At 42.1% G+C, this 25,201-nt stretch overlaps 3 protein-coding genes across 3 annotated transcripts in view; all 3 read right to left on the bottom strand.

Annotated features, from left to right (window-relative positions):
- Window positions 1-7,561, bottom strand: part of slc6a8 (solute carrier family 6 member 8) — a 15,792-nt gene extending 8,231 nt beyond the window's left edge. The window contains exons 1-4 of the mRNA XM_077725450.1: window positions 6,779-7,561; window positions 3,184-3,315; window positions 2,835-3,102; window positions 2,637-2,769 (exon numbers count right to left, since the gene is read on the bottom strand). Of these exons, the coding sequence (XP_077581576.1) occupies window positions 2,637-2,769; window positions 2,835-3,102; window positions 3,184-3,315; window positions 6,779-7,100 (855 nt within the window). The 5' untranslated portion in view covers window positions 7,101-7,561. The remainder of the gene's footprint in view (window positions 1-2,636; window positions 2,770-2,834; window positions 3,103-3,183; window positions 3,316-6,778) is intronic.
- Window positions 7,562-8,566: 1,005 nt separating this feature from the next.
- Window positions 8,567-16,359, bottom strand: slc35a2 (solute carrier family 35 member 2). The gene is made up of 6 exons (XM_077726846.1): window positions 16,069-16,359; window positions 13,582-13,767; window positions 13,183-13,328; window positions 12,934-13,056; window positions 11,595-12,151; window positions 8,567-8,847 (listed from the first exon to the last, which is right to left on the bottom strand). Exons 1-6 carry the CDS (start codon window positions 16,130-16,132, stop codon window positions 8,820-8,822), a joined length of 1,104 nt encoding a protein of 367 aa, XP_077582972.1. The 5' UTR covers window positions 16,133-16,359; the 3' UTR covers window positions 8,567-8,819.
- A 948-nt stretch (window positions 16,360-17,307) lies between these two features.
- On the bottom strand, window positions 17,308-25,183 carry otud5a (OTU deubiquitinase 5a). The gene is made up of 9 exons (XM_077726118.1): window positions 24,266-25,183; window positions 22,357-22,450; window positions 21,817-21,881; window positions 21,377-21,533; window positions 20,776-20,924; window positions 20,351-20,536; window positions 19,997-20,201; window positions 19,436-19,507; window positions 17,308-19,181 (listed from the first exon to the last, which is right to left on the bottom strand). Exons 1-9 carry the CDS (start codon window positions 24,857-24,859, stop codon window positions 19,045-19,047), a joined length of 1,659 nt encoding a protein of 552 aa, XP_077582244.1. The 5' UTR covers window positions 24,860-25,183; the 3' UTR covers window positions 17,308-19,044.
- Between the last annotated feature and the right edge of the window lie 18 nt (window positions 25,184-25,201).

Below are 25,201 nucleotides of genomic sequence, written 5' to 3'. Positions count from 1 at the left end.
CCCCTAACCCCGAACCATAACCCCTAACCCCAACCCTAACCATTTTGTATTTAAACACACCCTAACCCTAACCATTTTGTATTTAAACACACCCTAACCCTTACTGAACCATTTTGTATTTAAACGCACCCTAACCCTAACCCTAACCCTAACTCTAACCCTAACCCTAACCCTAACCCTAACCCTAACCCTAACCCTAACCCTAACCCTAACCCTAACCCTAACCCTAACCCTTCTGGTCGCCATTAGGGTTATGGTTTTAAAATAACCCTAACCCTAACCCTAACCCTAACCCCTAACCCCTAACCCCTAACCCCGAACCATAACCCCTAACCCCGAACCATAACCCCTAACCCCAACCCTAACCATTTTGTATTTAAACACACCCTAACCCTAACCATTTTGTATTTAAACACACCCTAACCCTTACTGAACCATTTTGTATTTAAACGCACCCTAACCCTAACCATTTTGTTTTTAAACACACCCTAACCCTATCCCTATCCCTAACCATTTTGTATTTAAACACACTGTAACCATAACACTAACCCTAATCTTAACCCTAACCCTAACCCCTAACCCTAACCATTTTGTATTTAAACACACCCTAACCCTTACTGAACCATTTTGTATTTAAACGTACCCTAACCCTAACCATTTTGTTTTTAAACACACCCTAAACCTAAGCCCTAACTATTTTGTATTTAAACACACCCTAACCTCTAACCCTAACCATTTTGTATTTAAACACACCCTAACCCTAACCCATTCTAAAATATATTACGAGTTTATCAATAAGAAATACAAGAATATTGTGTTTTTTAAATGGATAGTTCATTAGAATTAAACGAGTAACACAATTGAAACAATGTAACGACTCATTATTTTGAAGAAAAATATATAACTAACTATTGAAATATTTACTTCTTTGTCCTTTTAAATAAGTTACGAGTCAATTACAATTAAATGAATGTCATGTGACAACCAACTATGAATCATTTTAGATTATTTTAATGATCTCGAGTGGAAATTAGAATCAGGTAATACTATATTATTGAATCAATAAATTGTAAGTAGTAAGTAAAAATATGAAATGATTGACTGTTGAATGAAATACAGTTGAATTAAAGTAATTATGAATAATATTTTGTCAGGATGAATTATCAAAATGTACCATAATTTCATGATTATCACTGATCTTTTAGTTAATCAAGTTGAAGTAAATAAGACACAAAAAAGAATTGGTTTGTTTAATTATTACATTTTTTTGCACTCAACAACTATTAAATGAATAAGTTAATGATAAGTAACAATTGTAGAAGGGAATAACTGATGCTTCCATTCCGGTTGCTTCTTTAATACGTATACAATATCGAGCGTTCAACTGACCTACAACCATTGCTTTGGAAATTTGGGAGGAAATTTGAGTCAGAAAAAAAGCAAGTCAAACACTAGGAGGAAGAGTCGGTGGCGCTAAGGACGTGCTTGCTACCCTCCTTTTAATTTGAAGAAAAAACAAAAACAAAACAAAGTTAATCGCCATTAAGAGAACTTAGAGCGGGGGGTGTCAGACCCGGGCCGGGGTTGGTTCACGGGCCGCTTTAACGTCAACTTGATTTTTTGTGGGCCGGATCATTTTAGATATAATATTTGGATATTTGTTTAAATGAATGCATTAATTGAATTGAATTAAAGGATCAGAATATTCAATTTTTTATAGATTTAAAACAATTTTTATTCGAGTTTTTTTTGGAAATATTTTTAGATTTTACAAAATGATTTTTAACTAAAAACACAGAAAAAAATTGATAAAAAATTAAAAATTTTGATTTAAAAAGAGGGAAAATCAGGAAATGTAATATACATCAATACTCTTCATTTTAATTTGAACCTAAAACAGAAAGTCAGCACTCATGATTTACTTTCCCGGGCCATATTAAATGATGTGGCGGGCCAGATTTGGCCCCCGGACTGCCACTTCGACACATTTGCACAATGCACTCATAGCAGAATTATTTTTATGTTTAATTGCTTACTAATATAACCATTTATTAGCGTTCATTTAAAGTAGGCAGTGTTTCAATGAATGAACGCTGCCACCCCTCACAGTCAAAATGGATCAGATCTCCAGCAGCATCAATGACAGCCCATGTGTTCATTTTTTTTCCATCTCGTAACCAAGGACCGCAGCTGAATCCCCCCGGCAAACAGAGTCTAAAGCCCCCCAATCCCCCCCCCCCCCCCTCCACAGCCCACCCCGTCCACTGCTACTAAATGCGTGATGTCATAACTGCAATACACATCCAATCTTCATGTAACTAACCCATTACGTAACGTCGGTGAGGACGCACGCGCGTCGTGTTCCTCAGTCACGTCCCACTGCAGAATAAATGACCCCTCCCCCTCGGCCAAGTGCGAATGGCAGCCCGCTACGTCACGCCTTCGGCCCGTGCCTCCCCCCGGCATTGTCGCCACGGCAACGCTTAGTCTGCCATGTGACGGCGCGGGTCGCTTTTGACAGCCGATAACATCAACTTTGACCACTTATGAGCGTGACGCCCACGTGCGTGGGTACCGGTGGTGGCGGGCCAAGGTCAACACCAGCAAGGTCCCGCTCTCCCTTTCCTCTATCTTACCTTGCCAGTAGATTTGACCCCTTTCCAAACGCAGAAGTAGATGAGCAGCCAGACGGCCATCAGACACAGCATCAACTCCCAGTTGAGTTCACCCGGCTCGTCCAAACCCGACGAGATGTTCAGAACTTTGTTCCTGCGCACAAAAACGACAGGTTAGACTCTCCTTCGGACCGGGACGTCTGGCGAGGGCTTACTCACTCCCAGAACTCGATGATGGGCGATCTGCCCTGGGCGATGTGGTCGCAGGTCAGGTTGCCGCCGACGGCTGTGGCGTTGTAGCTGCCATTCTTGCACAGGTGGAGGCTGAAAGCATCCACGCAGGAGTTGCTGTTCCAGGGGTTGTCGCAAGTGGACCAGGGCAGCGTGGCGTTGAACGACTTGATGAGGTAGTAGAAGGCCCAGGCCAGCACCATGATGTAATACGTATTGCAGAAAAACACGATCACCATGGACGCGTAGCCCAGACCTACAGACAAAAGCCACTATGGGACACGATCGTCTCACTCAAACGCCGTAGCGGAGGACGGGAAGCGGGGGCGTGGCTTACCTTTGAATAGCGGCGCGATGTTCCACACATTGATGCTTCCCGCCTTCATGAACTGGCCCAGAGAGATCTCCAGGAAGAAAATAGGCACCCCGCCAACAAAGACGATCAGTAGGTACGGGATGAGGAAGACGCCTGGTTGGAGGGAGAGAGCAACTCATCAAGTTAACAATTACCGCGCTCTACTTTTTGCAGCTTAATTGATAACTTATTGTCAGCCTACAGAAGTTCCAATGCAGGTGGTGTAGTAATACTGCTACGTGCTAAAGTACCGTATTTTCACGACTATAAAGGCGCACTTAAAAGTCTTAAATTTTCTCCAAAATAGACCGTGCACCTTATAATCCAGTGCGCCTTATATATGGAAAAAACAGAAAACGAAAAGCCACCATTGTCGGATATTAAAAAAAACACAAACGCCTGAACTGAAACAATACCTTTAAATATGCAGATGCAATCTTAGTTTACAAAATCTTCCATCATATAGCTCCTCCCCCACTGCAAGATTTTATCCAAAACATCAACAATGGCTGGCTCTAGAGGTGACTGTGTAGTGACTGTGTAGTCAATAGCAATTACCGTATTTTCACGACTATAATGCGCATTTAAGTCTTCAATTTTCTCCGAAATAGACAGACAGATCGCGTTATAATACAGTGCGCCTTATATACGGGAAAAATTTCATTCATTGAGGGTGCGCCTTATAATGCAGCGCGCCTTATAGTCGTGAAAATACGGTACTTGGATTACTTCAGGGATGCCAAAATGTGGTCCTCAAAGGCCCCCAATCTAGTCAGTTTTGTGGCTTTTCCTCATTCACGGACATATTGCCGTGGACGCTGCACACGATTGGCCGTGTACAGAAAGTGAGACGCGTTAGCGAGCTAATCTGGCTAATCCCGGCTAAATCACTGTGCTAATTGAGTTATTTTATGCTTGTGGAAAACCTATAACAACGAGCGACCTCAATTAGAGTTCCAGTATAGTGTGGATGTAGTACAGTGCAAATGTATTAGCATGTATATTTTGACAACAATTATTTTCCCTTCAGTGTCACTGTATTTTTATAAGTTGTTTCCTAAAAAGGATATTGCGGAGGATGTGTAATATCTTCCAGTTGTTCTGTTGTCGGATGGTAGGAGGAAATTACCTAGGTTGTACTTTTGGACAGATTCGTTTTAATCCCGTCCAACAAATCTTCAACAGTTCATGAGGAAAAGATAAAGTGATTAAAAGGGCTGCCAGCATTAATGGACAGCTGTTTTTGGCAGGCCATATTCTTTTTTTTTTTTGAATGTCATATTTGTGAATTGGGATATTATTTTTATAATATCTTTTTTGTCATTTTTTTAAAAAATGATCATTTTATTCCTTTAAGAAGATGGAGAAACGGCATTTTCAAAATGTTGGTTAAATATATTTTGAATAAAAGGAAACAAGAGGAAAAAGTAAACTATGTCTTATTTAAAATGAAATGTGAAGAAACCAGTCGACTCGTCTGTCATTAATTGACTACCTAAATAATGGTTTGCAGCCCAATATTTTTTTTAGCAAAAAGGTGAAGGAGCTTTTGTGCTGTGCCAAAATCATTGGGTACAATCCCCCCAAAACCAACATATTTTGCACACTTGGGGTATATGGGACAACTGTGACACAATTCTGGGCATTTTGTGTGGAAATAGAATTCTCAGTCCCCTAAATGACTGTCACGTCGACCTCTAAGCAAACATGGTTTTATTTGTCGCCAATTGGTGGATGATTCACAGCTGCAAACAAACAACCCAATGAATGAGCATCGCAAAAATCTCATCAAGGCGATTCGACGCCGGCGAACGGGCCCTCCGCACTGACAGGTGGCGCCGTCGGCCGATCTCTGGTAGCGGCACCTGGATGTCGGCCAATAGGATTAAAGGATTAGCGCCAACTAGCTCTAAACGGTGATGCACGTGGTGTCAGGGATGACCGCGTCACGCTTGTACACACTGAAAATATCCCACGCGCTGAACCCCATCACCGTGGCGACAAACCATCAATAAGTGAGGAGAGGGCGTGGGGCAATAGACAGGTTACCCTGGCAACTAGACTCATGACTCATCAAAATCTCTTCACAAATGTGCAAATAAAAACACAACCTAAAAAACACACACCACGCCACGGTTTTCAATGATCAACTTGCTCAACTGATCTTGGGCAACACTGACATGCCTACCAAGTATATGAAAAGCAATGGCTAACATTAGCCGCTAGCAAAGTTCCGAGCCAACATGGCCGCCCGTGGAGCCCTTGACGGACGGCGACGTGACCTTCATTGGAAGCCAGAGCCAGCAGGAGTCCGACAAACGCACTTTCCGTCCACCTGACCTTCATTTGGGAGACAAGGTCGTCACCGTGCTTCTACAAAGGTCGCCCGTTGCCTATTTGGTATACGAGCACATTAACACTCACTGACCTTCATCTTCATCCCGTGAGAGCGAGCAAACCTTTTCCGTTCAATGTAAGGCTGTCGTCCAATCAGAAAAGGTTTTGTTTGTGTGTGTATTTCTTCATGGGCTCGCACATTTTTGCGCTAGGAGGCTGGAGTTTTTTTTTCTCTGTAGGTGTGTGTAATTTTCTGAATACAAATATTTGACTTTGGTCAGTCTGTCAATCAACCATCAAGTCTTTCAAATTAGGCCACCTGGAAGTACTTTGCTGGTGGGCGGGCTCAAGTTTGACTTTTTAAATTGCAATACCCGCTCCAAATGGACCGTCATTGACGACAATCGACATCCAATTGTTTTTTTTCCAGGACTCTATTTGTCGTCAATGGCACTGAAGCATGATCTTTCAGGACTACAACTTTTTCAAAAGTCAAAAGTTTTACACTCACAGCCAACTTTGTCGCTGTGACAGCCATTCGAAGTTTCAAAAAACAAAGAAAAAGCACACTGATTCCATCTATCAAGAAAAATACTACAGAAAGACATCACAGTAACAGGAAACCTTTTATTTTTAAATAAATTTTACTTTTAATTACTGGTATCATGCAGATATTCCTAATGGAAAACTTCCAAGACAATTATTGACAATTAAAGATGTGCATCACAGTATTGCTTTTCAATAATTGTTAATTGTGATAAAGTATTTTTTTCTTGTTTTAAGTTTTATCTGAATAATTCATCTTTTTTATTTACATTTGGAATAATATGATTGTATTGCATATTATATTTACTTTTCTCACTTTAATCAAAAATATGGATTATTTTCTGTGCCTCAAAATCCTTTGCCATGACATTTAATCAGTACAAGTTCTTTATACAACTATCTTTCAATTTTACAGCAAATCCTGCAGGGAGGAGATGCCATTCTTGGGATATTCCAACTATTTTCATGGGAAAATACAGTATATCTTATCAGTTGGTATTTTGGACGAGCAAGATTTCATTGTGGTTACATTGTTGTGCCTTTTGTTGTTTACTTGAAACTTTTTAAGTGCAATCTCATGGACACTTTCTTCCCTTCTGACAGAACATAAGAACTTTGTGTTGCAGCTGTTGTGCTTTTCCTTGACTTTTTGCCTAAAGTGGGAACATTTGATTGATATGTGATTGCCACTCACCTCCTCCGTTCTTGTAGCAAAGATAGGGGAACCTCCAGACGTTTCCCAGGCCGACAGCGAAGCCCACGCACGACATGATGAAGTCCATTTGCCGGCTCCATGTCTCGCGTTCCTGGCGCACCGGCATCGGCACCGGGACCGGCGGTACTCCCACCACCACGCCGCCTTTCCTGCCCTCTGGCCCGGTTCCGTCCAACCCAACCGCCGCCGCCGCCGCTGTCGACGACGCCGGGGCCATCAGCCCCCCGCCGAAGTGACTCCTCTTGGCCTCCTCTGGGGGCAGCAGTGGGCAGCAGGACGGGGGCGCAGTCTGTCTGTCCATCAATCAAAAAGGCGCCCGTTCAAAAATATCCAAAAAAAGCGTTTTCTATTTTACCCCTTCTCTCTCTCTCTCTCTCTCTGCCCCGCGCCCTCTCGAGTTCCAAATCAACTGAAGCTGGAAACGTTCCAAAAAGAAATCCAAGGCAAGCCAAATCAAAGACGAAAAGTGGCCGAACGTCGACGTTCAGAAACAATCCACAAAACACTTGAACGTCAGCTTGAAGAATCTCATCGGCAAGAAAGCTGAGGGGGAGGAGGGGGTCACCACACGACGAACATGGGTTCGCCGAGTCCTCCTAAACCAGTCCGGGTGACAGGGTGGGCTGGTTAGGGCTTTTCACCGGGACGCTTGCCTCTTCACTTGACGAATGCTCGCGGCGTGAAGAAGGCTCAGCCCAGCTGATATAATGCTCTTGACCCTGAGCCCGGCGCGAGCCTTTTAAAGGGGATGCTGCAGCTCCCGCGACTGACGTCACCGCACACACCCCGCCTCCTTTGCACCTGACGTCACACACCGATGCACCCTCGCGAGTTCGGAAGGAGCGCATCGGTAGGGACGAGACTCGAGCTTGGTCCCCTGCGACGACACGACCTCGCAGTGCTAGGGCTAAGTCATCAGCGGCCATTGACGACGATAGACGTCCAATCAGTGCCCAGTTAAAGGTGGATGGGACGTCTGGAACTGGCACTAACCAGAGCGTGTCTTGGAGCGTTGTAATTGCAGCGTGGTGGCAACTGACGTGAAAAGGGGCGGGACTAACGCTCTATCAAATCACTAATTGGATTTTTGGGGGGCGAGACTCGTGAGGATAAACGCTGTAAAAGATGAATGACTATGAGATGATTGGCCTTGGGTACAAGCAAGATTTTGCTGCCCTCGAGTGGATGCAGGTGCAAACTACAAGTGTAGTTTGATCTATCATTACAAACACACACAAAAACATTTCATAAAATTAAAATGAATAAAAGCAAAGGTACACATTGGTCATGAAACCCTTTTTTTCCTTTTCATACATTCATTCACCCCTCCTCCCAATGAATATGGATTATGCAGCTAGCAGTGTCAAAGGCAGCCAATAAGTTAAACGTGTGCACTCTATAGGACAAAAAAAGTATTTGATACCCAATTAAGAAGTGCCTTGGAGTAGGCATGCATTTAGAAAGAAAGAAATACCTTATTATTTTCTGAATCGCTTTATCCTCATTAAGGTCCCAGGAGGTGCTGGAGACAATCCCAGCTGTCTGCGGGCCAGAGGCGGAGGACACCCTGATAAAGAGACAAAGGACACCCATGCAACCTCACACCCATACCTAGAAGCAATTCAAAGTGTCCTACCATGCATGTTTTTGGAATGTGGGAGAAAACTAGATTACCCAGAGGAAACCCACACAGGTCTGGGAAGAACATGCAAACTCCACAAAGGTGGACCTGACTTGGATTTGAACCTAGGACCCCAGAACAGAGAGGCTCATTAACTACAGTTTATTTTTTTTGGTCACAAATAAACAATAAAAAACAAAACAAAAACAATAAGAAATAATCACAGCCTTCAGCCTGAAATAGCACACTAGTGCTTTTTTTAAATTGAAATGGGGACATTTTCAGATGTATATTAAAAAAAAAAGGATATATCAAAAACAAAAATGAAACCGTGTCGTCCAAGAGACCACCATAGATAGACGAGACGGTGGGTGTCAGTCAAGTGAAGACGTGGGCGTCTTAAGATCCTTTCTCCTTCTTGTCGAACCTGTAAATCAGAGACAAGGAAAAGGAGAATTTGGTAAGAATACTGCCTAAAAGGAGGATTATTTCCTTCACATTGCCATGTCAAAATATTATGACAGACATCAATTTGCAGGATGTTACTTGTTACTTTATTAAATATGCCAATACATACTTGTAATTCCTTTTTTTGTGACTTGTTAAGTGTAGGTGAAGTTAGAAGTCAAGTCAACAATACATTCTTTGCTTGGTGAGGAGTAACAACAAAGGCGGAAAGCGTGTAACAAGTCACACGCCTGCTTTATAGTCTCAGATATATAGTATATTTATAAAATGTAAATCAAGTATAAATTCATTGGTACAAATTCCCACAGCAGCATTTGACATGAGGTTCAACTAAATGGTGGCATGGCAGCGTGTCTTCAATTAATTGCTGAATTTATCGTGATTCTTTTTACAAGCACAAATCTAACAGCAGAGTAAGACTTGTAAAATATAGTCATTTACCATTTCCATATTCCGCCATTTTACTTTAAATTTCTTTAAAAAAATAAAAAACGAAAAACAATCAGGATCTTTCCCAACAAAGGCTTATGATTAAAAAAAAAAAGGATAAATAAATGAACATGTTGCAAAGCGGTGGTCCGGTGGAGCAAGGGATTAGAGCAGCAGCCTCACATATCTGGAGTCTGGGCTCAAATCCAAGTCAGTCCACTAGTTTGCATGTTATTCCAGGACCTGTGTGGGTTTTCTCTGGGTACTCCAGTTTCCTCCCACATTCCAAAAACAAGCATGGTAGGCTGATTGGACACTCTAAATTGGCCCTTGGTATGGGTATGAGTGTGCATGGTTGTGAGTCTCCTTGTGCCCTGCGATCAAATGGCCACCAATGTCAGGCCTAGAGTCAGCTAGGATAAGCCCTGTGACCCCAATGAGAGAAAAGCGGTTCTGAAAATGAGATGATGCGTTGCAAAGCCGCCATTTAGCCACATGCCTGCAAACTTTCGACCCGAGGTAAGTGCAATCAAGTCACAAATATGACGCAGAGGCTGTCTTGCCACAAATGAGCAACACACGGTGCTGGGTGATATGGCAAGAAAATGAAATCCCCACATCCTGATTTCAATACATTTTTCAATTTGAAATATTTAACAAGTCATCAAAAAAGTCAGTCATTAAACTGCATGGGGAAAAGAGGAAAGGTGCACCTCTACCAACCCCCCTCGTCCCCTCCTACCAACAATCAAAAGCCTTCATTAAATACAAATATATATATAATACATTTAGAAAAGAAAATTAACAATTGCTCTTGTGGAATAACTAAAGACCCAATTTCATAATTCCCCCCACCCCCCAAAAAACAACTTTCAGGATAGAATTGAACATTTAGAAAAGAAAGATTTAGTCCAGGCATGCATCCACAACTCAGTTCATCCAGTGATTGAAAAAGGTCATCGGTTAGAACCCCGGCTTCAATTTACCACTGCCTGGAGCACCTTGGCCTCCATGAGAGTGCTGATTATAAACTATAAATGGAAGGAAGGACCCTCTTTCCTATTTTTATGGCACGAGAGAAAGGCAGGGTGGGCCCTGGGCGGATCACGAGCCAATGTATACTTTTGTTTTGACAAAAGAAAGATCGGTCGTCATTCACTGCCTGAACAAGTATTGTTGGGCTACTGTTTGTTTACTTAACTTAAGCGTCTATAAAATTGGGAGCCCTTTGTAATGAACAAAAGTGAGAAAAAGGTTGCCAGCATTTTGTCTGAACTGAAAGATAAGCACAGAGCGACTAAACTGTGCTAAACACTGGACAAGAAACATACTTTGAGTTTGAACCCCCAAAATATGTTCTATCCATCATCCATCTGGCACATTGTCATCGAACAGGTGATGAGTTAGATTCTAACCCATCGGCGTCCAAAGAAAAGGCACCGGTCGGTCAGTCGTCCGCAGGCGGGCTTCTCTTAGTCCTCCGACACCGGACGCCGACTTCTTCATTCCTGGTTTCCAGAAGCCGATTTGCACACACCAGCCGAATGATGACTAATTCACTCCTTTGTGCTGGATGGCTTGCAACCATTTTGTTGGATTAAGGAGCAATGGTAATCATTGATGATTAAGAATTGTCCCTGTACGTTTCTTTCTCCTGGTGTGCTTTGGAACGCGACCAGTTAGTGTGTTAGGAGGGAGGTCAGATGCAGAAAGGATGTGAGCAAGAGAGAGGCTGTGTCCAAAATCGTTCACTTAAGTTCCCCAAATGGGGCGATGGGTGTTTTTTTCTTTTTTTTAGCGTCAAATAAATGTGCACCAAATAAGCCTGCAAAGACGTTGAAAAATATTTGCATCCTGGGTTTTTGAGGATACACTGTAAAAAGTCATGATCATCAAAATAGAAATCGGACGCAGTTAACATTTAGTAAATGCAGCCGTGAAGGAAATGTAGTTGTTAAAACCGGTATTTTAAAACAATGTATAATTCCATTTTATTCTCTTAACCCTTTAGAGTGAGTGCACTTATTGATTGCCTTTGACAGCATTAGACGTATAAATAATAATATGGAGACTTTCTGTGCTTGTGTAAATGCAACTTATATAATGTTTTTGGAACTTAACAGCCTATTATTAAAGTTCAAGTACTTGTATTATAGAATTGAGAACCCTTTTTCCCGGAGCGTAAATGACTAAGTAAAAGGGAGCGAGTGGACGATATTGAACGCAGCCGTCAAAGAGAACAAAAGATGAGAAGCGGATCACTTGACCACTACTGACTTGGTCTGAAAGGCCTCCACTTTGCAGCCCTCCTCAGTTCTCATGGAGGAGGAGGACGACGAATTGAGGCTCGGCGTCGATTTAGGCAGGCTGTACATGTAGACGGCGGCGATGACCAGCCCGGCGCCGGCAATAAACAGCTGGTCCACGTGGAAGGCGAACAGGTAGATGGACATGATAGTGGAGATGATGATGGAGAAGGAGGTGGCGAAGCCCTTCAAGATGTTGTCGGCGTACTTGACCACCACGGCAACCAAGAGGCCGCCGAACGTCTGGTTGAGAATGACGCCCCACACCATGGGCGTGTAGCCCGTGAAGAAACCTAATCTGGTCACGGTGGCGCCGTCGTTCCACCAGAGGGCCAGCGTGCCCAGCGCCGTGCCGAAAATGCCCAGCTGGACGTTGCGCACCCACACCGAGGCCGAGCTCCCCTTCAGGATCTTCTCGAAGTAGACGCCGGCGAAGCCCGACGACATGCAGCTGACAATCACGGCGGCCAGGCCTACGGCGTTGTTCTGATTGGCTCTCACTTCTTGCTTGGTGCCCCCCAGCTGCACCTGCCGACCAATAAGCATACACATTTTGAAGGAAAAATACGATATGGGTATACATTGAAGTACCACTTATTGTGGAGACTTATGCACAATGAGTAAAAAGCAGAATAAAGACAAAATAAAATGTTTTGTGATGACTTTGACTCCTGTTATTGGTGTGAGCAATCAGTGAGTACAGTAATTCCTCAATTATTGCATCTTTACTTCTCACAAATTTGCCATTTTCCGATTTATGCTGCTAATGATGATAAAAAAATATTTTAATATTATTATTCAAAGTTCTTAAAATGTGAAGATCCACGTTGAAACTCATAAGCAGAAGCCACTCTTGCTTATCGCGGCCATGTCTGGTCTACATTGACTGCGATATTCGAGGGATTACTGTATTCCCACTGCCAAAAATAAGAGCTTTGTGACTTTAAGGTTTTAATCATTGCAGGCAAGGATTATGATATATATTTTTTTAATCTCTTATACCTTTGTTAACGGTCTTTCATTGGCAACACACCATGTGTCACTTATTTGAAGGAGTCTTGAGAAAAATGTTTGTATTAAAAGAACGGAATAGACTTCTTACTAGCTTCTCCATTTCCTTCTTTGTTCAGTTCAATACATTAAAAAAAAAAAAATCAGCTTTTTTTCATAGTTTGTGTTGTTCCAAGTTCAGACACTATATATAAACAATAGAATTTCTTGGAAAAAACAAAAACTAGTGGTAAAGTGAAGTTTGATCTATCAAATTCAATGGGACTTTAAGACTACATACGGTATGGCGGCTGGCCTACCTGTACGATAGCAACGCCAACAAAGAGCAGTAGTAGTGAAAGCCACTGCACTTTGGACAGAGTCTTCTTCAGCATCAGAACACTGAAGATCGCCGTGGTCAGGATCTTCAGTTGGTACGTCACCTGAAGACCGCCATAGTGAGAATTTAGGTGGTTCCGATACATGGATAGTTAACCTGCACCGCTAATAGAGCATCCCATAACCCCTTAGTGAAGGTTCACTATGTTCACAATCGATTTGTAATGCACCTGGAACGTGGCAGCGGGAAGATTGGAAATGGCAATGTACTGCAAGTTGTTCTGCAGCGTGTATATGAGAGAGGGAACAGACAACTTCAGCACGTCCTTCTGCAAGATGGCATCCACCAGGCACAAAATGGTTTCCTTCACGTTGACTGTCCACAAAATACAAGATGATTCACTTTAATTGCTTGGGAGGAACCAGTTGAGGGCAGTCATTTCAACCTAACCAGTTAAGTTAGCTGTACCATTTTGCTTCCTCAAAGAAAAGCTCTCCGAAATGGTTTGGCGAATATACTGTTTAAATTTCAAACTGTGCAATGCCTATGATTTGTGTAGACATTTTACAAACATAATGCCAATTGTAATGATATTTCCCAGGTAAAGTTTGAAGTCCAGGAGACTTACATCTTTTCTGCAGCAGGATAATAAGAACACACGTCAGCACCTTGAGGATCTCCGCCATGACCACGGCCGATGTGGCCAGGAATTTCTCGCCCGGTAACATGCGAACGTATTGAATGCTGAGGATGAGCGATGCATTCTGGACCACCAGTACAGCCAAACTTATGTACTTTAGCTTGAAGTACACTGCTGCAAACACACACACACACACACACACACAGACACATTTTGTTAGGGGCAACATGACAGATTCGGATCAGTATTTAAAGCGGCTTTAAATTGATACTCATCAATGAAATAATATACAAATTAGGTACAGAAAAAGTTGCACCTGCAGATGAAAAATTAATGCAATTAATTATGTCCACGTGCCAAATTTTGATATTCAAAATATAACCGAAACATTAAAACTTGAAATAAGCGATATGTAAGATATCAGCAATTTGCCAAATATTTTATATGGTAATGCATTGACAACATCCAGAAAGACGATTTTATTCCTCCATCCACTTCAATTACGGACAAAGAAGCTACCTCTGCTACATTTTTGTCACTACTTGTTCCGTTTGTCTTTGACTTGTTTGGCAGCTGCAGTTTTTCTAGTTTTGAGATGTCTTTTACGATCTGGCAGATGAGCCATTTCAAGAACTCATTTTAAAATTTCTGTGGAAATCTCACACTCCCCCTCAGGCAAATATTTGAAGAAGCTAACACAAGAACTTCAAATCATTTCAGCGTTTCTTTATCTCTCCATATTTTAAATTGACACAAACTCACAGTTTGGGCAAATTCCTTTCTATTTCCATAAATGTAAAAAAGAACTCCAATAATCAATGTAGAACTTGAACTCACTAAAAACATTTGTATTATATCTGACAAAAACAGAATCACAAAAACTATTTGATTCAGTTGAGAAGAATAATGAAATACATCTGAAATGTAACATCTTATTAGAATTAATAATTAAAGTTAGATTTTTCCTGGATAAAATACATCATTCGGACAACCCACTTGAATTTTTTCTCCTTTTTATGTAAATCTTACATGACCAACCCTTCTCAGTGTGTCTCGAAACAGATGGTCTGCCACATTACAAGACCAGAACATGCCTGATCATCGCGTACTGCCGCAAAGAGTGCGGTTGGACAGCTGATGTTGTCAGAGGACGGGCCAAGGAGTTTTCAGTAATGGCGACGGAGATACTTTCCCAATAGCGAACCATTTTTTATTCTTAGATAAACACATTTGCCGGGTGGCAACATAGTTAACGTCATGTATCAGAGAAAAAAAAGGAATGCGGTCCCTTCCAAGTTGAAACTTGACAAACTTGTCTCCTCGGTCCCAAGATGGTTGCTGAAGGATTGGTGTGGAATTGGCGTCATCCCAACTTTGTATTTTTAGATTTGTCAACACCAATGTAATTTAATATTAACATATTTTCCCCTTAAAACGAAAAAACTTTTCAACTTTGGTTCCGAGTCTTTTCTATTTTGAATGAAATTGAAATGAATGAAAACTCAGCAATTCCACATTGCATTCAAAATTACATATAGTACCCTAATTTGGGAGGTATGCCATTTGTATATTTTAATATAATTTTGGTAATTGCAAAAAAATAGAAGAGTCCCCCAATCTGTGTTAATAATGATTTTCTCCATGACCATGAGGTCAAAATAAGTGGTCATTTCAATAGTTAATAACTCAGAGAAACGTTCTGTCCCTTTAAGCTTGACCAATGAATAAATCAACTTGCTGGGTGCAAGCATGGAAGACTCGCAGGCACCTTAGAATAATATTGACTCAGGTTGTGTTTACACTCGTAAAGACAGAAGTTTCTTGTATCCACTTGGACCAAACGAGCGTCGGATAACCACGTCAGCAGCCACTACGCCAAAAAGTTCAAATAATAAGCACAAACACCGCGTATGCAGTAATACTTCGACATACAAGGAATTCCAGATACGGGTAAAATTCTGAGCAAATGCTGAGAATTCTGAGAATAATTTCTCTTTTTATCATAACCACCAGTTATTTGTTACTCTGGTCAATTAAAACCATTAAAATGTTTTTCCATTGTATAAATCCCGTTTTGTGTGTTTTTTTTCAGAGGGTGGTAAAAAAATTAACTTGTATTTAGTTAATTTCGATGGGAAACATTGATTTGGGATACAATTAAATTCATATGAGCTCAATCGCTGAACGCATGATGCTCGTATCTAAAGGCATGACTGCACTTAGGACCCATTACTTGGGATCTGCATTTTCCTATCGAGTATTACTACTTGTAGAAATGTTCTTATAGGTATTACGTCACTAACAACTGTTATCGCCAACTACAGTCACTCATTTGTGTTAACCGTACACAAAGTAGAATGAAACTTACTGATGACTACGACTAATATGGCTTCTGTGTGGACAATTACACTTTGTTTCCGCACAAAGCAAACGAATCAAGTTGCCCAGAGTTGAGATATACAGATGTGGTCTTACTTTCACTGTGTCCCCGCCTCGTCGTCCCGTCCGATGCCACCAGGTTGGCTTTCCCATCGGCCATGCTAACGCCCGGCCAGCTAACGCTCCGTTCGCAACGGCTCGCAGCGTCAAACAAGCTGAGGGTCGTCCGCTCGGGCGCGGAGTGACGGAGTGAGCGTCGTGTCGAAACGACGGCGTCTCAACCTGGGCGGAGGCCTGTGGCGACGTCGGGGAGGTGACGTTCGGGGAGCTGCCAAATTGCCGCTGTATCCATGCTCAGTCACGCTCCAATGGAATATGTGCCGTGTCAGATCGGAAGCGTCGGAGGGATTTCAAAATAAAGGCCAATGAACTCTCAAAAAAGTAAAAAAATGGTGAGATCGTTTATTGGAAGTTCTCATTTTTAATCGTTTCAACTGATCGCTGGATTATAAATGTAAATGTGGTAATGAATATTTTTGGTGTATTAAAAAAATATTTTGAGCCTGGTGTCTTCAGGTGAGGGCATTGCATTTTGGGTCATGTAGTAGGTGGAGGTCTCAATATTATTTCCTTGATGCCAGAGTTTCTTGATATATATTTATTAATTTGCTGTACCGCGTATCCTCGCAAGGGTGGCCAGGGGTGCTGGAGCCTATCCCAGCCAACTACGGGCACCAGGTGGAGGACACCCTGAATTGGCGAGCAGCCAATCGCTGGGCAAAAGGAGACGGCCATTCACACACACAAATGTCTAAGGGTAACTTTGAGTGTTTAACCAGCCTACAAGGCATGTTTTGGGGACGTGTGTGGAAACCAGAGCACCCAGAGAAAACCCACACAAGAACATGCAAATTCCACACAGGAAGATCCAAAATCTAGGGTCAAACCTTCAATCTCAGAGCTGAGGCCGATCCACTAACCACACACCCAACCTGGTTTACATATGTTCAATCATATACTTATTCACACATAAAAAAGCCTTAGCGCACTACATAATTACCTGAAAATAAGAACAAGAAAAAAAGGTAGAACATTGGGGGAGAAAAACACCATAAAATTGGAAACCATACATTTTTAGTAAAAAAAAGCATGATTAAAAAGTAAAAAGAGGCATGAAGTGAGATCCACCCAGATACAAACCCCATAAAGGTAGCAGAACCAGATGGAATGACTGTCTGCCCACTGGGAACTTGTGCTGACCAGTTGGCAAAGGTGTTTACAAGGACCTTCTATGAAGAAAAATGAACATGCATCTTTTCGTAAAGGAGCATCTCATTCTGCCTGAAACATTTTCCCTCTTTTTATTCCAAGAAAACAAAAAATATTTTCATCAACAAACTTATATTAATAATAACAATAATCAATCATAAAGAGGATAAGTGTGACAATTGTGTATTTGTCTCTCATTTGTCACATCTCCATTGGTCATGATCAAACATGCAGCTATCGATGATGATGATGATGGAGGTAAGAAGAGGAAGACAAAACATTTTAAAAAATAAATTTTCAAGCCATCAATGGAACTCAAACACTCAGGTCACCAACAGGAAGTCCGTGAAGTTGTACAGGGATGGACTTCCTGCGTTAAGTGTGTAGCATGGGGGGGCGCCGTTGTCTTATTTTTCAGATAAGCCTCTTCTCGCTCACCCTTTTGTGCTACATGTTCAATAAGAATCTTTCTTTACAAACCAGAAGGCAAACTTCATTTGCCAGTCAGCAGAAATTCACCTGAAAACCCGCTGACACTAAACTCGTCAAAAAGAACCGCTACAGTTCAGCCGTACTAAGTGACATTTTTACATCGCAGTGAAGCGGGTTATACCAGTTCACTGAAGTAGAACAGAAGAAATATCTCAAGCGTTGAAACCATTTTCAACTTGGCGTTAATGATCCCTTTGTCCCAGCCAGTGCCAGAAAGCCTCATTTTTCAGAAACGGCATCCGAGCATAGTAGCTCGTTAAGGACCTGTCCTTTTTTGATAATGACTTATCGTGACCCTGCTTGCTTTTATGTTTGGACTACGTTGGACAAAAAGAACTTAGAAATCAGATCGACAACCAATCGGCTATACAGCGGCCAAAAGGCGTTAACCCCAATTGAAAAAAAACTACAGGTACACAAATGCCCAAATAAGTTCATGGTTTGGGGCTTCATGGTTAAACTTGATTGAGGTAAGCCCTCAAATGCACTAAAAACATTTTCAGGTTAACTTCATCCATACAGTTTGAAATAAGGTGTTCAACTGTTCAATGTTTCCATTGTTTTTGTGAACTTGTTTTTCTCAAACATGGCTCTAATGGCAAAATATATTTTAATTCCCAAGATTGTTTTCTTTTTTAGTTTTGTTTTTGGCAAACTGCTGATGTACCGCTATGACATTTGTTAATTCTGTTTGAAGCCTCACAATGGTAAAGCCCTGTTAAGTAATTATAGTCTTGATGTTTAACAAAACCAGGAAATACATCAATTAATTCCTAGATCGAACAATAGTACATTTTACCATTAGGCACCATGGAAGAGAACAAGTTTTGCCAATAGTCGTAAAAAAACCCTAAAAAAAACGAATGAACAGCTGGACAAGTGCATACAAAGATTTTGAGGTTCATCCTGAAAGAAGAAAATCTTGAACATTTTGTGAGCAATGTAGCTTGTGCAAAAGCAAAAATAAATAAGAAAAAAAAAATCAACGTGAGGTCATGTGACAACATTGTTTCTTCCTGTGTCCTAGAGACCGCTTAAGGTCGCAGCATGTCAGTGATCATACGTGATGAAGGAGAAATTGCAAGTAGCAGTACATGTTTTGTTCCCACGGATTCCCATTGAATGAATGTGTGGTTGGCGTCAGGTTGACTTCCTCGCCGAGTCTGAATGAGAGGAGGGAGGGACAAACGGTTGAATTTGAGATAAAAAATAACTGTGTATCTTTCTTCTGGCTTTGTCTTCAGTGGTTTACTGAGGGCAGGAGGGGGCCATAGGTGTATGTGAATGTGTGTGTGTGTCTGTGTGTGTCCATCAGCTGCTGTCGGGTGACGCTTCTCGCTCTCGATGCTGCACGGTGCCACTCTGATGTTTCATGCTGTCCATATATTCCTGCTGGGACACCGCCAGGACCGATGCCAAGATTTCATCGTCTTCCCAGTCGCTCAGACCTGAAGAGAGAAAAAAAAAGAGTGTACACAAAAGTATACCTAAATACATAAGGATAAGATGTCAGCACTTTGCTTGAAGTAAACAGTAACAAAACAGAGGTTATTCTCCTCGACAACAAGTTCATTCTCTATCCTTTTCTTTTTCTTCTGTTTGCCTTAACCTCATGAATGGGGATATATACTCTTTTCTGACCCTGCCACTCCTCTGTGCACATATTTACACCCCCATTACAGACAAACTATGTATTTCTTACCAAATGCTGTAGGGGACATCTCCTGCATAATGGCTCTGTACTCTAAATGATGGCGACTCTGATTACTTGGACCTACAAAATAAAAACAAACACTTCAGGTAGACAAAAGTGGCACATGCATGCATCTCTGTGCACATATTTACACCCCCATTACAGACAAACTATGTATTTCTTACCAACAATTTTTTTAAAGATTTTTTTTCATGAGAAATTGAATTATAAAACATTTAATCGTGAATTTACCAAACTGTATTAGTTCCTATTTATGTTCCCGTGCGGGTTAAAACTGAAAAATGAATTACTTTTGTTGTTCTAACATATTCGGCAAATAAAGGGTTCCTCATTCCCTCTTTCAAACACACTGCTTGCTTAGCCTGGTTTGCACGCAGCCAATCCGAGCTTGAAATTGAAATTATGGGATAGAATGATTGAAACCTCAATAGAAATATCATCATTTTTCCACACTAACTACATGATTGACATTTGTCAAATGGTATTTGAACATCAATTCTAAAGAATGACACAGATCCATCACTATTGAAATAAAATAGTAGATGTTACCTGGAGCGCAAGGCGAGGGTGGTTTACTGAGGAGGAGGGCAGCACCAGCCGGGGAAGGCGGCTTGATGACAGTTGACGGGGAGCTTGCGTGGTCAGAGTGGGTTGGGTCAGGGTCTCGTTGCCGCGGCGACCGGGCGGCCCAATCCTCCAGGCCACTAGAGGCCGCCGCTGTCGCAGAACTGCAAGTGGCGCTGGCTTTCCTGGGCTGGATGGAATAGATGACAAGAAGAATGGTTGAGGCCAAAAGCCTTACAGAAACAGGGCGTAATTGATGGTACATAATTGTCCAATTAGACTGAGAAAAGTTATTAAGTAGGTGGCATTAGGCAGAGGTGGGACAGATTAACGCCTGACCTGTCTGGCCTGCTTCTCCTGGTCCCGAAGCCACTGCAGGTACGATTCCCTGGCAACCTGCTCTTCAATAGCCTCACACGTGGCCTCCCAATCACTCGCCCGCTTCTTGTCTTCCAACATCTGTTGCTCAATCCACGACTCCTCGGACGTTTTAATGGCCGACTTCATTAGGGACTGGTCTGCGTACTAGGGACGTAGTTTAAAGAACACATAGCATATAAGTGATATAGTGTAGTATCAAACAAGAGTGCCTCCTGAGACACTGTTGATTCAAACAGCCAAGCCAATCCTTAATAATATGACTAATTCACCACAACTGAGCCAGGCCTTAATTATATGACTAATTGGCCACAACTGCACTTTAGGATCATGAAAGATTTTCAGGTTTTGTATAAAGTAAAAGTATAAAGGGTGCAACTGCTTACCCCGGGCTTAAAGGCAGGCAGGCCAAGACCCACCCCGATGGTCGCCTTGTTGGGGTTGACCACAGAGTTGTAGTGGATGTTGCGATGGTAGCTCACTCGAATGGGCTCATCGTTATTCTGGTGGATTCCGTGGAAGGTGTTGATTGGTTCTGTGATGGGAAAGGCAGGCTTAGCATGGAAACGGCACAATGGCAGCCACAAAGACATCATTGAAACTAAGTAAGGCGTTAACTATTGAATGTTTGCTTGTCATAAGCACAAATATGTGGTTGGTATTTCTATGAAAATACTCACACTCGGCTTTTGCTCATTCATTCAGTTTTCCTAGCCGCTTATGTGCTACATACACCTGTCATAAGCATTTACCGCACTCAATATGGTCACATATCTTTTAATTTTGGTGCTCAGAATTTTGCCTGGCAACCAATTCAAGGTGTCCCCCGCCTAGTGCTCCTAGTTAGCTGGGATAGGCCCCAGCACCCTTGCAGACTTTGTGAAAAAAAAGCGGAATGGAAAAGGAATTAATGAATGAGTTATTTGAGTTATGTGTGTAATCCTTCCAGCTCTAAAGCTAAATAATGAAAGAAGAACAAGACAATACCTGTGCCATATTGGTACACCTCCACAGGCCTGTTGTACATCTCCGCCATTGCCTGCATCTCAATGTGGTTGCCGTGGCAGTTGTTTTTCCTCTTCCTGTTGATGTACGTGGTGAAGTCCTCCGTCACATAGTTAGAGAAATAGTCAGCGTTTTTCATCTGTAAGGAAAATAACAGAGGAAATAAAAATTCAGGAAAAAACGAAATTTCATTTCACCAAAATAATTGTTGATCATTTATTCGTTGCCTTCATATGTGAAGAGTGTTTTTGTGTTGAAATATTTACGTGATAACAGAAAAAAAAATCCAGAGAATCAGGAAAAAAAACACAGAATCCTAATGTACTTTTTCTCTCTCCATGAAATACCTGACAAATTTTACACGCATTTTAAAGTATAATTTCGCCTCATCTAGAAATGATGACTAAGTGGCCGCCACTCACCAGGTAGTCCATGCAGTGTTTTCTAACCACCTCATGCATGTCCTGATCGCCATACACCTGATCAGCTGCACAGAAAAACACATACACACACATCAGTGTTGCCAAATAATTTTAACAGATTTTACTTTGAAAAAATATTTTTTCTAATAGTTGAGTGACATTACTCAAATTCACAAGCGATCTCAGTGAAAAAATATATACAAATATATTGTATGCAATTACTTTTTTTTGTTATTGGATTCAATTATTTGCATGAATAGTGTAAAAAAACATGTTTTTTTGGTTTACCACATTTTTCATAATATAAAACAATATCCCCCAATCTAAACCCTGTGGCTTGAAGTTAATTTTCTCATTATTTCTAAACATAGCACCCAATGTTGAACAAAAATAATACACTTTTTCAAAAAAACATATTTATAGATTTATTAAATGAGAAAAACTGAAATAGCACATAGCCATAGTATGTAGGAATCATGTTAGCATTGTATTGCAAGGTTAAATAGCACAGTGACCCCAGCTAATCATAAATGGACTGACCAACAGCTCGGAAGAGGCACGCCCCATCCTCCTTCATCTTCTTGATGACGAAACCTTTCTTGTCCTGCAGAGCTTTTTCAAACCAGTGCTCCTGCTGCACACACACGCATGCCCACATGCACACACATGCAAAATGAGTGACTACATCAGAACAGCAGAGGTTTTATTGAGAAATCCAACATTTTTTGAAATCAATACTATATTGCCAAAGCTGAGGACATCTTAGATTATGTGGTAAACAATGTGAGGAAAGGAGGCACACAGAATCAATGGATGAATGTTTCAGCTATTTTTTTTACTATATTTTTTTGCATACAGTGTATGTGGATGTGTTTAGTGGCTGGTGTGGTATTGCAACTATATCCTGCCATGGATCCTGCATATATCCATACATCCATATATCCAGCAATAACACTAGTTTGCTCATAAAAAAGTGGACTAAAATACCAACAGAGAGGTGCACGTGTCTCATTGTATACTCAAATAATCCTGTGATTGCAGCAATTGCCTAAAAGGATTGTGTATTGTGACAGCACTACCAATGCACAACAATGTAGAACAACTGAGAAAAGTGCAATGGCCATCAATGGTAATTGAAACTTCTTTTCTGATGTACTTTGAACATGACACTTCAGTTAAAAAGATAGTACCTAGACAGAGTGCTTCTAATTGAGGCACAATGGTGGTTTTATCGTTTTTCATTTGAAAAGGAAAGTTGATTTCAAAAGAGTCATGTTGAGTGACCATATGCAACTTTTTTTGGCCAATTGATTTGGATTTTTGTAGTTATGATTTGATTTTGAAAATATGTTTGATTAAATATCCTAAATCTAATTTGATCCTATAGTAGTGATGAATTAATATAAAAACAGCAGTGTATGATAAGTCACTGGTTCTGTTTTAATTATCTTTCCTAATCCAGTATTGTTGTATTCCAACCATAAAACGACAATGATTGGTTTCCATTTTATTCATGTTCAGTCTTAATTTATATACAGCACTTAATTATAGCTGTGGTGTAGTTCTACATAAATAAAATTGGGTCGTGAGCTGAATGTTTCCATGATCTATCCATTTTAAACACTGCTACACTAATCATTTCTAAGTAAACATGGACCCGGATGTCCTGCAAACGGTTCATTAAATTAGATCCTTAAAGGGCGTTACCGATTATTTGGTAAAAATTTATCACATTATTCATTCATTTTACTTTTCAGTGGGTTTGGTTGGTTACTTGATGTATCCCAACTAATTATTTCATACAGTGACAAAATGTTCTTTCAAAAACTTAATTGTGATGGGCAATTATTTTTTGTCTGCTGAGGGGCAACTAAACAAACATGCGCTCTTGTACAATTATTAGCGTTATGTACAATTATTAGCATTAACCACTCACAAAATCTGCTTGACCAACAGGTAAAGCAGAACTAGTTTTGTGTGTTTTGTGGCAATCAGGGGGAAATTAATGCAACATGCATATATTGGTATATACAGTTGTGTTCAAAAATATTCAGCCCTCACTCCAATATAGTGATGCTTAGGACTATTTCATTGGTCGATATAGTACACTGAAATACTTATTGGTCTGTTTATGACGCCTATATTAACAAACATTTAGGAAATGCGTATTTTGGACAATCTGAGGCGGGGAAAAAATCCAGATTGTGAGGGATAGTCCAGAGAACACTGCAGTTAAAAGCAAATAGTACCTGAAAAGAGGAAGTGTATATATAGTAACGGTAGTGTTTGCCATCACTAGCGAAGCTAGCGACGTGTTGCCATGGCGACGACGTGATTGACGTGAACCTAAAACGAGTGTCATTCCAAAATGCCCACGTGCCCAAGCTTTAAACGACTTAAAAATCAAGGCAGGAAGCCCACGAGGACGGAATGTGTTTCTGACGCTCACCTGCTCTGCGGTGGCTGGGTCAACGGCCTGCAGTCGGGCTGCGTTCTCGTACTCGTCCTCGCTGTTGTTGCCACCGGCTCCCTCGTCCGTTTCCTGGCTCGAGCCCACGCCGCCGGGACCGCTGACGCCGGCCTGCCCTCCTCCAGTCAGGGCCGCCCCACCGGAGCAGGTGCCCGCTTGCCGCCGTCTCTTACTGAGGCCGGGCCCGGAGCAGCAGCTGCCGATATTTCCGCCGCAACCCACCACGCCGGCCTGCACCACCAAGTCCCCGCGAGAGGTCGCCACCATGCCGCCGACGACGACGCCGCCGCCACCGTCCCGACCGTCGCACGGCCCGGCGGAGGCCACGGAGCCGCCGGGCGTAGGAGAGGCCTGCTGCGGCCGGGAGCTCGCCTCAATGCTCCGCCGTTCGTCTCTCGCGGAGGCCGGGGCAGGCTGGTACGACCACGGCGGGGGTGAAGCCCGCGGCCGGGCTCCCGTCCTCCCCGCGTGAGGGTGCGGGTGCTGGTGGGGGTCCGCGACGCTCCGGCGGTCGCTGTCATCGGCGTGATCCGCGACCCCGGAGCTGGGCTTCTTTTTGGGTAGGATCGTCATGGTGGGGAGGAGCAGGAACGGGAGAAGGAGGAGGGGTGGGGAGGCGGTGAGGGGGTAGAGGGCGACGAGTCAGTCCGCCTTTTTGGTTCAAAAGATCGGCTGTGTTCGGCGTCGAGGTAGCTGCCTAGCCGCGAATCATCGAGCGAATGTTCTCCGTCGACCACACGGCGATTCCCATCGACGCTTGGACGGAACGCAACCAAGAGACAAAGAAGGAAAAAAAACCCAAAAATACCCCTCCGTCTTCCCGGCCGAGAGCTCGTGCACAAAACATCAACACTGTCTGACGGGCCGAAACGCGTCACTTCCGGGTCAGACTGCGTCCTTACGTCACCGGCTATC

Source organism: Stigmatopora nigra, chromosome 1 (assembly GCF_051989575.1).
Source record: "Stigmatopora nigra isolate UIUO_SnigA chromosome 1, RoL_Snig_1.1, whole genome shotgun sequence".
In the NCBI taxonomy this organism is placed as follows: Eukaryota; Metazoa; Chordata; class Actinopteri; order Syngnathiformes; family Syngnathidae; genus Stigmatopora; species Stigmatopora nigra.
This window is presented reverse-complemented; position numbering and strand designations above follow the sequence as displayed.

Bases quoted from the DNA above. Each gene is read 5' to 3' on its own strand.
- slc35a2 (XM_077726846.1), bottom strand. From the start codon at position 16,132: ATGGCCGATGGGAAAGCCAACCTGGTGGCATCGGACGGGACGACGAGG. The intron at 12,152-12,933 runs GTAGGCCAGCCG...ATTGGTCGGCAG, and splicing joins TTGGCGTTGCTATCGTACAG to GTGCAGCTGGGGGGCACCAA. The intron at 8,848-11,594 runs GTCAGTAGTGGT...TCTGATTTACAG, and splicing joins GTGGAGGCCTTTCAGACCAA to GTTCGACAAGAAGGAGAAAG.
- otud5a (XM_077726118.1), bottom strand. From the start codon at position 24,859: ATGACGATCCTACCCAAAAAGAAGCCCAGCTCCGGGGTCGCGGATCAC. The intron at 20,537-20,775 runs GTAAGCAGTTGC...CTACGTCCCTAG, and splicing joins TGCCTGCCTTTAAGCCCGGG to TACGCAGACCAGTCCCTAAT. The intron at 19,182-19,435 runs GTAAGAAATACA...TTCTCTCTTCAG, and splicing joins GATGTCCCCTACAGCATTTG to GTCTGAGCGACTGGGAAGAC.